Raw genomic sequence first — 14,761 nt, 5'->3', positions numbered from 1 at the left:
TATAATTCGAGTCAGTCGTGGAGCTTGTTTATTAGATCTGTTTTTTTCTGGGGACATGATAAACATTTCTCGATGACTTGCAAGCTAACAATAAGATAAAAGAAGCGTGTTGCGACACTCGTGGTGAAAAAATGGAATGTGCAAAATTTCCGCTCGAATTTTGTTATTTTTAAAAAGCTTGATTTCGATACGACACATTTTTTCATATATCTATTGATAACAAAGGTATTTGCAGAATTTACACAAATATTTATGGACATATATACAATATACCATTTAATGGCCGACTGAATAGAATGAATTTATTAATCCTAATTGTGCAGATTCTACACGTTGAAACATTTGACATTATTCTGAGAATTATCTAAGAAAAAGGTCTATATTTACAACCGCGTTCTCCTTTGCAAATAAGTCTGTATTCTCGCGTCAGTAATTTCCCTTTTCTTTTCGGTTCCGCTGGGTTTTCGACGCTGTGTTTACAACTTCCGAATTTCATTATCTTCTCGTTGACTCACGCGTGCGCGCACAATCTGATACCAGAGCTGATACAGCTGTTATATAACGCGGGAGTTTCACAGGTGGGTACTTCGGTACTTGTAACAGTTGCGAATGGTTCTGCAATTGCAGCAGTGTGCGACAGATCCACGATGAAACCACGTGTATTGGTTACTAGCAGTGACGTGCCGTCTGAAGGGATAGAGCTGCTTCGAACAAAGTAATATACATACAATAATATTTCGTATAAAAGAAAAGTACAAACAATGTCCAGTAAATTGTCAATATGTTAATAAATATTTAAGTGCGTTTTCTGTTCATTTAGATGCGACGTTACGATAATTCACGATGATGCGAACACTTCGCGCGACGACGTGTTACAAGCGATTCCAGGCCACGATGCAGTCTTTATAGCAAAGCACTATAATGTAAACAGTGAATTTCTTAATATTGCAGGTACAGATAGAAAACCTACTACTAACATCAACTTTTCACAGAAATTAATTAAAACTTCTAATTTCTAAAGTCATCATTGTACAGCGGATCTTTATAAAATCAAAATTTTTTACTTCAATTCCAACAAACTGGAATGAAACGGAAATTGATTTTCTTTCTTAATTTAAATTCTTCTAATGTTTCCACAGTCTTAAACACCTACTCGCTTCTTTCATAAATGCATAAAATCCGCTTTCCAGTAATATTCGCGAAATTCTCTCGTTTCTAAAAATTGAGTCACGATTTTCAAAAAACAATTGATAAAATGGAAAATCCTAAGTTTAGAAAGTAGAATTTTGCAGGTTGGAACTTTCTCCACAACAGTATTCCGAATTCCCATCAAAATAAAATATAAAATAATAAAATAACAAATTGTGTATTTAAAAAGACGTTCTCAATGGTCAGGTCCAACGTTGAAGGTCGTGTCCTCCATGTCGGCTGGCTACGACCATTTGGACGTTCCCGAAATTAAACGAAGAGGAATCAAAGTGGGAAACACGCCTATGGTTTTGTCAGCCGCGGTCGCTGAGATTGCAGTACTGTTAACTTTGAACGCGGCGAGGCGGACACACGAGGGGCGTTTGAAACTCGAACGGTAATTAATAATGAATAAACGTTCAAACATGTTCCAAATATGTTCGAAACCCCATCCCAGTGATTAGAAGACATTTCAACGAGAATCAATCGATTTAGCTTCTGCTGAACACTGATATCTAAATTCTAAAAATATTTTTAGTATTACTACAGTATTACTGCAGCTCGAAAAAACAATTTAAATCTTCTCTTCTTCGTTCATTTTCCAGTAGTTACGATCGTAAAAATAACATGCTTGTTAAAACGATTGTTAAATTAGGGGAGAAGTGGAACACAGTCTCCAGTGGTTGCTTGGCCAAGACTTGCAAGGTTCAACGGTTGGTATCGTTGGACTGGGCAACATCGGACAGGCAATCGTAAAGAGACTGAAAGGTTTCGACGTCGGTCGTTTCGTCTACACGGGCCACTCCCGCAAGAAAGCAGGTACCTATCAAATTAGAAAAGATTCTCATTAAACTATTTTAATAATTATATTTCATACGTGTAGGCGACGAACTAGGAGCTCACTTCGTGTCGCTGGACGAGCTGCTCGAGCAGAGTGACTTCGTCATCGTTGCTGTACCACTGAACAACGAAACGCTGGGATTATTCAACGCCGACACTTTTGGTAAAATGAAGAAGACCGCCGTGTTCGTGAACATCGGTCGCGGCAAGGTCGTCAATACGGACGCACTGGTCACGGCGTTACGCAGTGGAACGATCTTCGCGGCTGGCCTCGACGTAACCGATCCGGAACCGCTGCCTCCCGATCATGCGCTTCTTAAGCTCCCCAATGCTGGTCAGTATTACCATATTCGAAACAACATTTGTTGCGTTTCCCTCCCAGTAAAATTATAAATAAACATCGTAATTACAGTTCTAAGCGTTTATTACACATTGTATCCCACTTAATCATGTATAGCAAAATATGTACACGTACAAATACGTATTGCAGTGGTCATACCTCATCTGGGCAGTGCTACCAAGAAGACAAGACGTGATATGTCAATCGCTGCCGCACAGAACATTATCAACGGACTGGAGAACAAGCCGTTGCTGTATCCATTGTAATTTGCGTCCCACAGTGCAAAGACATCGATATTGCAATTTAATACTATCACTTAATTCTCAGTAATATATTTTAGCACTACTTTTTACACGTATTCTGTGGTATGTACAGTTATAAAACTTGAATAATTGTGTTGTAGCCCTTCGCACTCGAGCAGTGACTCTGAACGTGTTTACCGAACGTGTTTAATATTTCAATAAATTGCTAACAGTATTGTATGAGATGTTGTATCAATTCTATATCGATAAAATTAAGAAAATCATATAAAATCGAAGTATTTCTTCGGTTCTCGAATTGGAACAGCTCCGAGCACGAAGGGTCAAATATATATTGTACATAGAAAGTATCGAAATGCTGTGACGCATAATAGAAATCATATTAAACTTTATATAATATCTATCCCTTCCGCCACATTTGTATCTCACCCTTCCAACCCTTTGCATTGCTCATTCCTCGGAATGCAAAGGGTCGAATAGACGATTCAAAAGTAGAATAAAAATTCGAGTTTCTCTTTACGCAAGGAAACCGATGTATAGCAACATTGTTCGGCATTCATCACCCGTAATGCACAACAGGTAACCATCAAGCTTCCACCACCGCGTTCTTCAGATTGCTTAGAATCGGATCGATCTTATTCTCTAGGGACAGAATGTGACCCGTGTTGCAGTTGTGGCTGGCGATGAAGCTGACGACTAGCGGCAGCTTGTTCATTTGAACCACCTGCGAATGGAACCAAGTAAGATGTAGAGAATGCAACCCGAAAAGCTTACGTTTAATTTGTCGGACAAGCCAACAATTCCGCTCACAGTGTAAACGTTTAATTAGTAGAATATTAAAAGTAGAAAGAGATGACGTTACATGAGAAATTTTAAACTTGATTACCTGGTAACTGCTGTACATGCATATGATAGTTTTGTTCTTTCCGAGCCCCAGTTTGCTGCCTTGATCGGTGGCCATTCCAAACGTCGACAGAAAGCTCGCTCTCATAGCCATCTCCGGTGCTTGTTTATCCGCCACGGAAACAACAGGCACTCCGTCTCTGTCTGTTATCAGTATACTATGAAGCCCTTCGACGCTGCTTAGAAGACCGTAGAGGAACTTCTTCAGTTCCTGTAATAATTATAATAAATGTATCACATGCTACAACAAGGAATAGTATTTTATCTTGCAGTGAGCATATGACTTTACATATACAAAAAGAATCGCAGATGGCTCGAGACTCGCTTAAATTATCTACACATAACCTTAAAGTACATAGAATACGAAATAGTTGAGACGTTTGGTACATACAATTTCGCAACTTACCGCTGTCATCTCTGAATTCTAGTGGTAGGAGAGGTTAATGTAACTTACAAATACGTAATTAATTTATCAATCTTAGACGTCGACAACGGCGCGCCAGCTTCGAAAGAGTTTTGCAGTTTTGACAGATTGTCATGTGGTCTGTCTATTTAGTTGTCCAGTTTGTCATCTCTCGTTTGTCCTGGTCTGTCTGTCCGAACTAGTCCGAAGTGGTCCGAAGTCCGAACTCCGAAGCTCAAACTGCGCACGCACCGTATTTTGAAAAGCTTCAAAAAGGTTCAAATCGTAATTTTTGTTACTTTTAAATTAATTTACTGTCGAAAAAGCAAACCGGAACACTGAATATCGTGTTGTAAGTTTTTATTCATTACAGTATCGTTAAACAATATTTCTGTTCGAAAGTTCTAACGAACATAATGGAAATTATACTTTGATCTTCGAAAAATTAATAGAAATTTCACCGTTACACTGAAATGGTAGAAACTTTGGCAAATCTTCGATGAAACTTTCGACAATTTTCAGACGAAAGCACGGCATTCGCTCCGAGAATGAGCAAACCTCGGTGCTGATCATGTGATTTGTAGTATGCAATACAGCGAAGACAGCGAGCACAAGAAAAGGAAATGCTAAAGTAAAAATAGTCGAGACAGTTAAATTAAAATTACATTTGTAACGCAAATAACATTCGTGAGATTTTTCTAATTAAATTGGATCACATTTCTTTACTTAATAATTATCCAAAGAAACACCGTCTTCTTCAGGCTAGTTTCGATTAGAAAGCTCTGGCGAATGTGCCAATATAAAATAAACAAAATTAAAAAGATTCGTCTCTGCTTACTGTTCCAATCGATTCGTATTCTCTTAACGTGAAAAGTCTGGAGTCCCGCTGTACTCCATAATTTACCATCGAAAAGGCTAAAGCTAAACGTTCACTTGTACAATTACGATTCCTTCGTATCCACGCTGGAATGAACCATGGGATCGTTCAGACCCTTCTCGTACATAAACATCTTGGGCGTGTCCTGGACGAAATAGAGTTTGGCATTCTGTGCCAGTGCTTCGTATTTCTTCAGATCCAGATACTCCGAGGTAAGGAGAAACTGGTTCGCCTCGGCTTGCATTTTTGTTTTGTAGAATTCCGCGTCGGAGAGACTCTTCTGTTTGGCCAGGTGTATCGCATTTTCAATTTCAACTATCCGTCGGAGAGACTCCTTCTCCATGATGTTCTGATTGAACTGGATCTTCGAAACCTGCGCCTGCTTCTCAGCCTCGATGATGGCTTTCTTCCTGTCAGTTTCCGCATCCTTCTCCACCACTTTCTGATGCTGTGTGGCTATCAGCAGTTTCGTTTTCTCACCCTCCCTGAAACGGTTCGCATCGAAACATCGGAATTGTTAAATCGTGTTTGTATTTACTTACATTAGCTCGTAATTCTTTCGAATGGTCTCTGGAATCTTAGGCTTGGTGACTCTAACGGCGTGGATACTTAGACCAGGCGCTAGATCGTTTAGATCTTTCTGCAGAGCAGTTTTCAAGTTCTCATCTATCTGGTCGAACAAGTCTATGTACACTTCGTGCAGCGTGTGCACTGAGCAAAACTGGTTCAGTTCGTGATGTATCTTGTTGAATATCAACGTCTGGTCGTAGTCAGCTGTAAAGTTCCTCACGATGTTGTGAACTGTACCACGAAGAAGCTGATTAATATCCTTAAACGATTGCTAGCACAGAGTTTATGGAATTCTCACCGCTGTTCGCATCCAGTATGTTCACCACTTCTATTCGATCGAAGAAGATCATCACGCCGCCGCTGGTGCCACAGGGTACGTTCTTTACCTCGTCCGTTTGCAACGTGACTTGAACCGAACGGTATTTAGTTAACAACGGAATCATCATGTGAAATCCTGGATTACTGACTTGAGGCAACAGCGCACCTCCCTGTGAAACACGATTGTTAGATGTGTGTAAATGTTCCGGAACATTGTTGTAATTATCGTAATGATACCGAAACATACCCTGAAGTATACGCCGACATGACCTTCTTCGATGTGGTGCAACGAGCAGTTGAAAACAACTGCTAGAAAGACAAAGAAGCACAGACCGATAATGCTCTGGTCGAACATGGCAATAACGTTCTAAAATTAATCAAAATGTCTTATGTATCATGATCGGAGAGATTGTACATTGTAGAGTGTGTAAACTATGCAAAGAAGAGACAGTTCTTCAAAAGTTTCAGTTATTATCTTTATTATCGTTCGCTATATCATTTTGTTTACGTTCACTCGTGCCAACATTCTTTATAATACGATCTACTAAAATATACGGAATTATATGAAACGTATATTTATTTAGTACTAATATTTTTATTCTATCTACGATGTATTTAAATATGTAGTGTGTATAGTAGAAGAGGTTATGTCGCAAAAGAATTGTAATTTATGTATTTATATTTAGAATACTATGTACCTGTGCTCACGAGACCAAAATAATGTAATCAACCACAACTGAGCTTATGAATTGTTATCGCCGAAAACATTTTGTGACTTCATATTTTCAAAATATTCTATTTATATTTTCAGCAGTGACAAGAGTGTGTGGTTCAAGTAAATAACATAGCGGCTTATAGTTGCTTATAGTTCTATATACATATATATATATGGACGTTTTTAAATATGTACCTATAATATTAATTGATTTTTACTTTGAACCAATAACTTATGAAAAAGATAATTTTTTATTATTAAACTGCGGATTATGCATTTTTCAATTTTTGTAGAGAAATTTGTTTCTTCTATCGATCGTATTTGCTGATAATAAATTTTTAAATGTTTTCGGCGCAAAACGGTTCGATCGTTTAGTACAAATTATAAAGATACGAATGAAAAAGATCCAAACTGGGGATCGAAACGTTGATTTTGTTTGACAATTAGCAAAGTTGCTTTATAATTCGTAATAAACGATCGAACCGTTGCGCCGAAAACATTTAAAAATTTATTTGTAGAGAAATTTGAAGAAATTGGAATGAAATAAAATCCACAGCCTTTGTGGATCTAAAACAACTAAAAATTTTTCAAAAATCGAAAGCAAAATTGCTCCATCTCCTTGGGGAACCAGAAATTTTTCCCTTTCTCTTGTGTAATCCTGTAGATTTAGGCGGGACAATGCCGAAAATCCAAGTTTCAATGTTAGGAATTTACCGGTTCGAAAGTTATGTGTTTGAAGTTGATTTTTAGCGTTTTTGACAGGGTTAAAAATGGTGGACAGCATCATTATACATGTTTTTATACATGTCATTTATACATTAACGTACTTTTACAATTTACAAAATATCCACGTAACGATGGATCGAAAAATGCTTATTGTTTAGGGAACATATTCATTTGTATGTGTTCGACTTGTGTCTCGATGATTTTCTGTTATCGTGCGTGCACTTGTCCTCGACCAAAGTAATCGTTTTAACGTCGGCTATGTTCTGATTCAGTGCTTTCAATTCCTGTAAAGCTCGTTTCGCTAATTTACCCTCCGGGGTATCCACTGGTTCCAACAGAAGCATCCTGAGCGACATTTTCAAGAGACTCCCAGCTTCCTCGAGACGAGAAGACAATTCTGCCAGAGGAATTTCGCGCGCAGCGTACGCTCGGTTCGCTAACAGCATCAGTGGTAAATGCATCTCGTACAACATTATAGCTGAAAGTATTTCATTCAAACGTGTCGATAGCCTTGCAAGAAAATTAAGAATGAATCTAAAGAAAATATATAGAAGTTACCTTTCAATCGAGATATCCCTGGCTCAACTATCTCCAACACATCGTGGATCTCTTTGCACGTGTCTAGCATTCTTTGCATACATTTCTTCGGCGGATTTGGAGTCGCCATTTCTTTTCTGTACGCGGCTAATAATTTCTGTTTCAAGGACATCATCACGAAATGGTTCGGGTGGAACGACCGAGCCAATTTAGTCGTCAGCTTCTCCAAACTCTGCAAAGTTTAGGCTGGTTCTTATTTTCTTTAATAAAATCGTTTTTCTCGAATTTAATTAATTACTTTGACGTCACTGTCGTCCGTGTCCTCCATTAACGTTCTGGTAATATTTAACGTTGCTCGTACAAGACGACCTCCGATGCTTCTGCCACATCTGTCGCACTGCCACCTGACACTTTTCTCGTACGGATTTATCGCCAACGGATTTTCAATTCCCATGTAACCACGCCTACATCGTGGACATACAATACTGCTCATGTACGATCCCATTTCGTAGGGATCCTCGCATAACAAGCACTCGCACTCGAAGTACTTTCCACCTCGCAAATGTTCTCTTCTGCCCGACGTTCCCTGAAATTAAAATATCAAACATTTTATGCGAAATATATTTTTATTTTTTTCGAAAGCGAGTGGACGGTCGACAAACCAAAAACGACGACGTGTAATTGAAAAATACAGTTTCGCCTCGCTGTATCGGCAAGCTCGCGTACACGGTCAGCTGGAATTTATCATCCACGGTGAGATGAGTGTTTCCTCTGCAGTCGTGCGCCATCAGGGAGGCCGCCGTATATAAACCTCGCAAAAAAAGCCCGTCCATACCCCCCGGAGATCGCAGCTCGAACATGTTCACGTCCAAAATTCCGCACAGTTGTTGCAGAAGCTCTGACGTAGACGCGTCGTGATCGGGGATCAATTTTAGCGCCTTGATGACCTACATTGAAAATCTAACATCTAACATACTTTTCGACGCGGTGAATAGTTTCGGGGATATTCGAGAAAAATGATTATTATCAGCATGTAATCCGGAATAAATTGTTTTTTAATTTGCAAAGTAGTTTACGCACGTTTACGACGTTCTCTTCCCTGTCCTTCCACACAGACGTGTTCCTCCTCTTCTGCATATGGGCCTCCATAGATTCTACCAGTTCCCACGCTCCCGGATCTCTTTCTTTCAAAAGCCATAATCTCAGAGGCAACAACACACCAATGATGTCTTCCACATTCTCGGACGACAAGTCCCGGTTGTTTCTCAATATTTCGCATTCGTCTGGAGTGTGATACTTCGATTCTTCCTGAAACGATTATCTTTATGTTTTATTGGATTTTTAACAGCGGATAAATTGCAGAATTTATTTATCAATTACCTGGCAGATGGAGCCGCACAAAGGCGCAATGTTGCATTTCGAGCAAAAGTATTGCGACATTTTTTTCATTTTTGGTAGAAAACGTAAACAGGCGAAGCACAAGTAATCCTTGCTGCAAATCATCGGTCCCACGGCAATGGGTTTCTCTCGAAGTATTACTTCACCGGCGGCTAAGTCTTTTGCTGCTTGTAAATACCTAAGAGTAATGCAATTTTTTATTTTTGAAACTTGATTTTCTCCGTTACAGTACGTCGTAGATATACGTTCCGACATATCGTTGAACTCGTCTTTCCATGCTCTACAACTATACGCAAACGAAATATAAGGTCATCGCAAAAAAACTTTGAAATTTCGAAAATTGGATTTCAAAAACAATTATTTCGTTAGCATTATATCTACTTCGTCGAACTATACAGCTTTCCGGAGTTGCCGTTGCTATATATAGTATAAGAACCGTGCATAATATTGTGTTTATACCTGCCGAGTTTCTCCGAATGAGCAACATTATACTTTGAAGCAGTGGATGGACTACTTTTCGATATTTCTACCAGCGCCATGCTGCACATAATTTCTTCTTAAATGTACACCAATCTTCGTGCAAGCGTTTTGCGCATTTCCGATGGTTCGTGACTGACAAAAATACAGGAAGATGAAGCCTGGGCCGTCTCTGTCTTTGGAACTATCTTGATACACCGCTGTATTATTAGAAGGCAGCATGGCGCGCGACTGCCAGGCACTCGTGACAAAACTATGCGCGGATATGAAACTAGAAAATGCAGGGATTACGGATGATTAGGCTACAGACTTCCACGTGTTTCGCAAGTTCAAACAAAAAAGAAAACACATTTTTCGCTAACGTTTATCAATTTTCAGATTGCAGAAAAAATATTTATATAGAACATAAAAGACGTAGCCTGTCCGAATCTACAGGATTCTTATTTTACGATGATTATTGAAACAACAGGAACGATTGGTGAACCAGAATATTTTGCCTCCTTCTTGTGTAATCCTGTAGATTTCGACGAGAGGTTTCATCGTTTAGAAGCCTCGTTATTAACACTAAGACGCGCTATACTGTAAGAAATGAATTATTTATATTTTTATTTATATTTTTCTGGTACTGAACACTGTATGAATTCCTTTCGTTTTTATATTAATACATATATGTATATACGTAGCTTGCGTTACATCATACATGAATCTCAGAGTTTATTGTATCGACGATAAATATGTATATTTATAAATTACTGATCGACTCTTCGAGCTGAGCCAGCGAGTCCTTTGCGACGAGGCCTATCTGCCCCTCGGGGGTGTCCTCCGCCTCCAAGCATAAAATGGTCGCAGCTTCTTTCAAAATGCCGGCAGCATCGATCATTTTCGATTTCAGGCCACTCTCATTCAGCAGGCCCGCGTTCCATTGTGTTTTAGCGACGAAAAGCAGAGGTGCGTGGAGCTCGTACAACGTCATTCCTTCGGCAAAGTACACAACAGTAATTTTACAATTAGGGGAGGCAGATACTTTTTGTAAATGAAATCGTAAAAAGAATCGTACGTCCATTGTAAATGTTTTATGGTAAAGAGAAAGCCGTTACCTCTTATGCGAGAATAGCCTGGCTCGATAACGTCCAGCACTTGCAGCAGCAGATGACACATGTCAATTTTGTGTTCCAACACTACATCCGGTAGATCGTCCAAGAGATATTCATCGACGCGGCCGTACATCTGCGTCAACGAATGCCTGAAAACAAACGCTAATATAGTAATATAGAAATATACGCGTATATCGGAGAATATACGAACGCCGTGTTCACCTCAACATGGTGTTGAAGGCATGATGAGGGTGCAGAACAGAGCGATACTTCTTCATAACCGTTTCTCTTTCTTGAATAGCATCGGCTCCAGCAGCTCCGCTAATTGTCTCCACCGCATCGACTTCTGCTTGGATGATTTGCAATACTTTCCGGACAGCTGCTCCGCTGGTCGTGAACTCGCAGTGCGTACACTTCCACGTGCTGTCCGGGTCTACAGAATGTTCGTACACAGATATTAATTTCTCTTGTTCGGTATTACTGAAAAGCGTGAAATTACCTAAGGAGTCTAACGACATCACGATTCCGTTGTCGCACTTGTTACATTTCAAGGAGGACACGTGCGTTCCAAGCTCCGTAGGGTCTGCACACCTCGGACAAGCGCAGGCAAAGTATTTTCCTGCGAGAAGCTGCTCTCTCCGCAACATAGTCGGTAGCAGCGAGTGCGTATAGCTTCCGTACAGTTCACCAGCCAGCGGAACCTTAACTGTGGTTCGCAGTCGGACTCTGTAAAATACAATGTAAGGAGAGATTGATTTTCAGCGAGTGTCCTCTTGTTGTTAAATCTTCGAAACATTGAAACGAGTCCAGGCAAACAAGAGTGATCATCGGTTTACCTGAAATCTGTCGGTGAAATGCTGTGGCACGTATTCGAGACACAACAATGATTCATCATCGCAAGAATAGGATAGAGAGCTCTCGCGCAGTATCCATTCGCTGTCCGAAGCTCGAATGCATTTATTTCCAGAATGCCGCAAGCTGTTTGAATTTGCTCTTCCGAGAATCTGCAACAAATAATATTTATAACACGTGACAATGGAATGTCTTGATAATTATTCACCAATCGCTGAACACAGAAAAAGATTCATTTCGTTGGACAGTGGTAATCGAATAGAAGGGACATTGAAGTATATTGAAATATAAAGGTTTACCGTTCGAGCTTCAGCTGGTTTCTCAAATAAGCTGCCACATTGACCTGGTCCGACTTCCAATGTTCTTTTTCACTCCTTTTTTTATTATGAGCCTCCATCTGCTTGACTTCATTATTCCATCTTTCGGGACTTTTCTCCAATTCCAATAGTAGCCTTAACGGCGTTATACATTCTAATTGAGGCACGCCGTTTTCATTGGCCTCTTCTAAAGCCGCTGCTACGTTGAATTTCTCGTTCACTCGTGCGAATATCTAAACATTAAATTTGGATCTATCGAAAAATGTATATATGTACATTTTTATGACTTTGCAACCTTACAATTGTACAATTTTACAACTTCGCAACTTTACGATTGTATAATGTTACAACTTTACAAGTTTAGAATTTTATAAATTTACAAATTTACAATTTTAGAATTTTAGAAATTTACAATTTTGCAACTTTGCAACTTTACAATTGTACAATAGGGTTTTGCAAATCAACTTCGCCTTTTGCAAGTCGAATTCAACATTATGCAAATCAATTTCAACCTTTGACAGGCTTTGCAAATCAATTTTGAACCTTTTGCAAATCAATTTCACCCATTACGAATGTTTGCACAAGGGTGAATTTGAAACGCATAACCTTTAAAAAGTGAAAATTGATTTGCAGAAGGTTGAAATCGATTTGACAATGATTTCTACCTGACATTCGTAATCTTTGTGTTGCGGTTGATTCTCGCATTCTGTGGAGCAAACGGGCCACCCGCATTTCGAACAAAGTGGTTTGTCATTTAATGTTGGCGGCCAAGCCGTGTAACACGAGAGGCACAAGGGATAAGTGGATGGTTTCGGTCCGACTACAAACGGCGTCTCTGTCAGGATTTCCTCGCCTGCCTCCAAGTCCTTGTTGGCTACCATATATCTGAAAATCAATAATTTCGATCGATTTTGTCATCCATTTTTGAGTGATCCATAAATCGTTATAAACTGTAGGAAAATTTCAATTCAAGTTAAAAATTGTAAGGTCTAGTTAAAGCATAATCTATGACGAAACTGATCAAACGAATTTATCTCTCAATTATTTAAAATGAGGGGAAAATTAATATTTAGAAAATTCTATAAAATTTGTAAAATACAAATCGGTTTTATTTACCTTCCAACTTGATCGTTTTGGAGTATTTTGAATGTTGCGGTGCTTTTACCATCTAATTTCGATGACTCCTATAAAAATATACATATTACGTAGTATTTATCACTGTGTGAATGTATTTTTAAAAAATTCCTTTATAATTTCTTTTCAGCAATTAAAATTTTTAGAAAGTTTCACAGTTGAGGTAAGAATTGAATTCTTCTCACGATGAGATTATTGAATACAATATTCAGCACAACGAATATGCGTTTCCAAGTATGAAACATACCGAGTTTTGTTGCGACATGATCGACGATAATTAAGCACTGGCAATCGATTCCCTTAATTCGTTTTTATTGCGTGATTATCGCGTTTAAATCGAATGTTGCAATGCACGAATGCGGATGCGTTTTAATCCGACAAAAACCGAATCTATATTTATACAATCGTGTTATTAAAAATATACCATCCACGGACACTGCCAAGAGCATGATCCAGATGGTTCTACCAACATCTTTCACGATCCGACTCAGTGTATATACTTACGAACTTACTCATGAGTATAAGTTTGTAAGTTTGTAAGTCCGTAAATAAGAGAGTTTGTATATAAGTAAGTTGATAAGTTCGTAAGTTTGTAAGTATATCTATATACTTAAACTTACTTACAAACTTACGAACTTACTTATAAACTCAAATCAATTTCACCCTTCTCACCCTTCAATACTCAATACGCTTCAATAAATATACATTTGTACAAGTACTTCATTTTTCAAATTTATCTAACCCTAACGTTTTCACCTCAAATATATGTTTGTCGTTTTCAAAGATACATTAAATGTCTTGAGGACAAAGTTGAATGGTAGAATGGGGCTCACACGGTACCAAAAGAATTTTTGTTTTTATGTAATTTTTTTTAGAGATATCAAGGTCTCTTTCATTTTTTTAATGGAACCACCCTTTTTTAAACACCTAAAATGACAGTCCCTTCCGTTGCGAATTCAGTGACTATAATTACTCGAGGTCATTCAAGGCCACGGACATTCCTTCAGAGCCTGTTTACAGGCATGTATATCATAATTTCGAACATTTATGAATATTTTGGTTTTATACGTTTTTTCTGCCCGTGACCTTGAATGACCTTGAGTAATTATAGTCACTGAATTCGTAATGAAAGGGACTATCATTGTGGATGTATAAAAAGGGTGGTTCCATTAAAAAAATGAAGAAGACCTTATGATATCTCTAAAAAAAATTACATAAAAACAAAAATTTTTTTGTATCGTGTGAGCCCCATTCTACCATTCAACTTTGTCCTCAAGACATTTAATGTATCTTTGAGAACAACAAACATATTTGTTAAGTGACTCTCAGCTTGTATACATACATATACACAATGTATATCTATACCCAAGTAGCCACGTACGTCCCTAAAACGTACGGTTCACGTCCAAACGTCCTACGTCCATTCTGCGTACATTTTAGGGACGTACGTGGCTACTTGTGGCTACTTGGGTATATATATGTTATTTTATTAAGTATACATATAAACTATATATATATATATATATATATATATATATATATATATATATTATATGATGATATTATAAATTAGTAACAAGGTTCTATACAGTCTCGCAAAATACATTTAAATATGAACAACCGCTTGCAGTAATAATTACATGTATTTCGTGAAATAAAGCTAAACGTTTGAAGCTAATAATAAGATCTTTAAAGATCAAGGAAAATATATATAATATGAAAAATCGTACGATCTACCTACTGTCCCCGCAGAATCTATCGGAAAATGTACAAAGCAAATCAGTGAGAAACATTTCCGTAACCATAACAACA

At 38.3% G+C, this 14,761-nt stretch overlaps 5 protein-coding genes across 10 annotated transcripts; 1 reads left to right on the top strand and 4 right to left on the bottom strand.

The window, feature by feature from the left end:
* On the top strand, positions 1-2,659 carry LOC143217205 (glyoxylate reductase/hydroxypyruvate reductase). Of its 2 annotated transcripts, XM_076441156.1 has the most exons (7): positions 1-225; positions 579-715; positions 821-951; positions 1,396-1,585; positions 1,844-2,007; positions 2,072-2,362; positions 2,519-2,659. In XM_076441156.1, the coding sequence occupies exons 2-7, from the start codon at positions 648-650 to the stop codon at positions 2,632-2,634; spliced, it is 960 nt and encodes a 319-aa protein (XP_076297271.1). In that variant the 5' UTR covers positions 1-225; positions 579-647; the 3' UTR covers positions 2,635-2,659. The 2 variants fall into 2 exon arrangements, with proteins under 2 accessions (XP_076297271.1, XP_076297270.1); XM_076441155.1 differs by lacking the exon at positions 1-225 and having other exon boundaries at positions 502-715.
* Positions 2,435-4,146, bottom strand: Lamtor3 (Late endosomal/lysosomal adaptor, MAPK and MTOR activator 3). 2 transcript variants are annotated; one of them, XM_076441172.1, is made up of 3 exons: positions 3,923-4,146; positions 3,515-3,742; positions 2,435-3,352 (listed from the first exon to the last, which is right to left on the bottom strand). In XM_076441172.1, exons 1-3 carry the CDS (start codon positions 3,944-3,946, stop codon positions 3,215-3,217), a joined length of 390 nt encoding a protein of 129 aa, XP_076297287.1. In that variant the 5' UTR covers positions 3,947-4,146; the 3' UTR covers positions 2,435-3,214. The 2 variants fall into 2 exon arrangements, with proteins under 2 accessions (XP_076297287.1, XP_076297288.1); XM_076441173.1 differs by having other exon boundaries at positions 3,938-4,146.
* Positions 4,147-4,290: 144 nt separating this feature from the next.
* On the bottom strand, positions 4,291-6,571 carry LOC143217204 (erlin-1). 3 transcript variants are annotated; one of them, XM_076441151.1, is made up of 5 exons: positions 6,398-6,571; positions 5,947-6,066; positions 5,680-5,869; positions 5,354-5,612; positions 4,291-5,296 (listed from the first exon to the last, which is right to left on the bottom strand). In XM_076441151.1, the coding sequence occupies exons 2-5, from the start codon at positions 6,052-6,054 to the stop codon at positions 4,876-4,878; spliced, it is 978 nt and encodes a 325-aa protein (XP_076297266.1). In that variant the 5' UTR covers positions 6,055-6,066; positions 6,398-6,571; the 3' UTR covers positions 4,291-4,875. The 3 variants fall into 3 exon arrangements, with proteins under 3 accessions (XP_076297266.1, XP_076297267.1, XP_076297268.1); XM_076441152.1 differs by having other exon boundaries at positions 5,354-5,585; XM_076441153.1 differs by having other exon boundaries at positions 5,947-6,008; positions 6,398-6,570.
* A 625-nt stretch (positions 6,572-7,196) lies between these two features.
* On the bottom strand, positions 7,197-10,000 carry LOC143217197 (SET domain-containing protein SmydA-8). Its single transcript, XM_076441143.1, has 7 exons — positions 9,535-10,000; positions 9,058-9,253; positions 8,758-8,985; positions 8,340-8,624; positions 7,976-8,263; positions 7,699-7,909; positions 7,197-7,618 (listed from the first exon to the last, which is right to left on the bottom strand). Exons 1-7 carry the CDS (start codon positions 9,621-9,623, stop codon positions 7,308-7,310), a joined length of 1,608 nt encoding a protein of 535 aa, XP_076297258.1. The 5' UTR covers positions 9,624-10,000; the 3' UTR covers positions 7,197-7,307.
* A 143-nt stretch (positions 10,001-10,143) lies between these two features.
* Positions 10,144-14,707, bottom strand: LOC143217198 (SET domain-containing protein SmydA-8). 2 transcript variants are annotated; one of them, XM_076441145.1, is made up of 9 exons: positions 14,687-14,707; positions 12,932-12,999; positions 12,481-12,700; positions 11,798-12,048; positions 11,483-11,650; positions 11,146-11,372; positions 10,869-11,079; positions 10,650-10,795; positions 10,144-10,527 (listed from the first exon to the last, which is right to left on the bottom strand). In XM_076441145.1, the coding sequence occupies exons 3-9, from the start codon at positions 12,694-12,696 to the stop codon at positions 10,295-10,297; spliced, it is 1,452 nt and encodes a 483-aa protein (XP_076297260.1). In that variant the 5' UTR covers positions 12,697-12,700; positions 12,932-12,999; positions 14,687-14,707; the 3' UTR covers positions 10,144-10,294. The 2 variants fall into 2 exon arrangements, with proteins under 2 accessions (XP_076297260.1, XP_076297259.1); XM_076441144.1 differs by lacking the exon at positions 14,687-14,707 and adding an exon at positions 13,197-13,398.
* Positions 14,708-14,761: the final 54 nt, after the last annotated feature.

This window comes from Lasioglossum baleicum, chromosome 16 (genome assembly GCF_051020765.1).
Source record: "Lasioglossum baleicum chromosome 16, iyLasBale1, whole genome shotgun sequence".
NCBI classification, from domain to species: Eukaryota; Metazoa; Arthropoda; class Insecta; order Hymenoptera; family Halictidae; genus Lasioglossum; species Lasioglossum baleicum.
The sequence above is the reverse complement of the archived record's forward strand: the minus strand, read 5'-3'. Positions and strand labels throughout refer to the sequence as shown.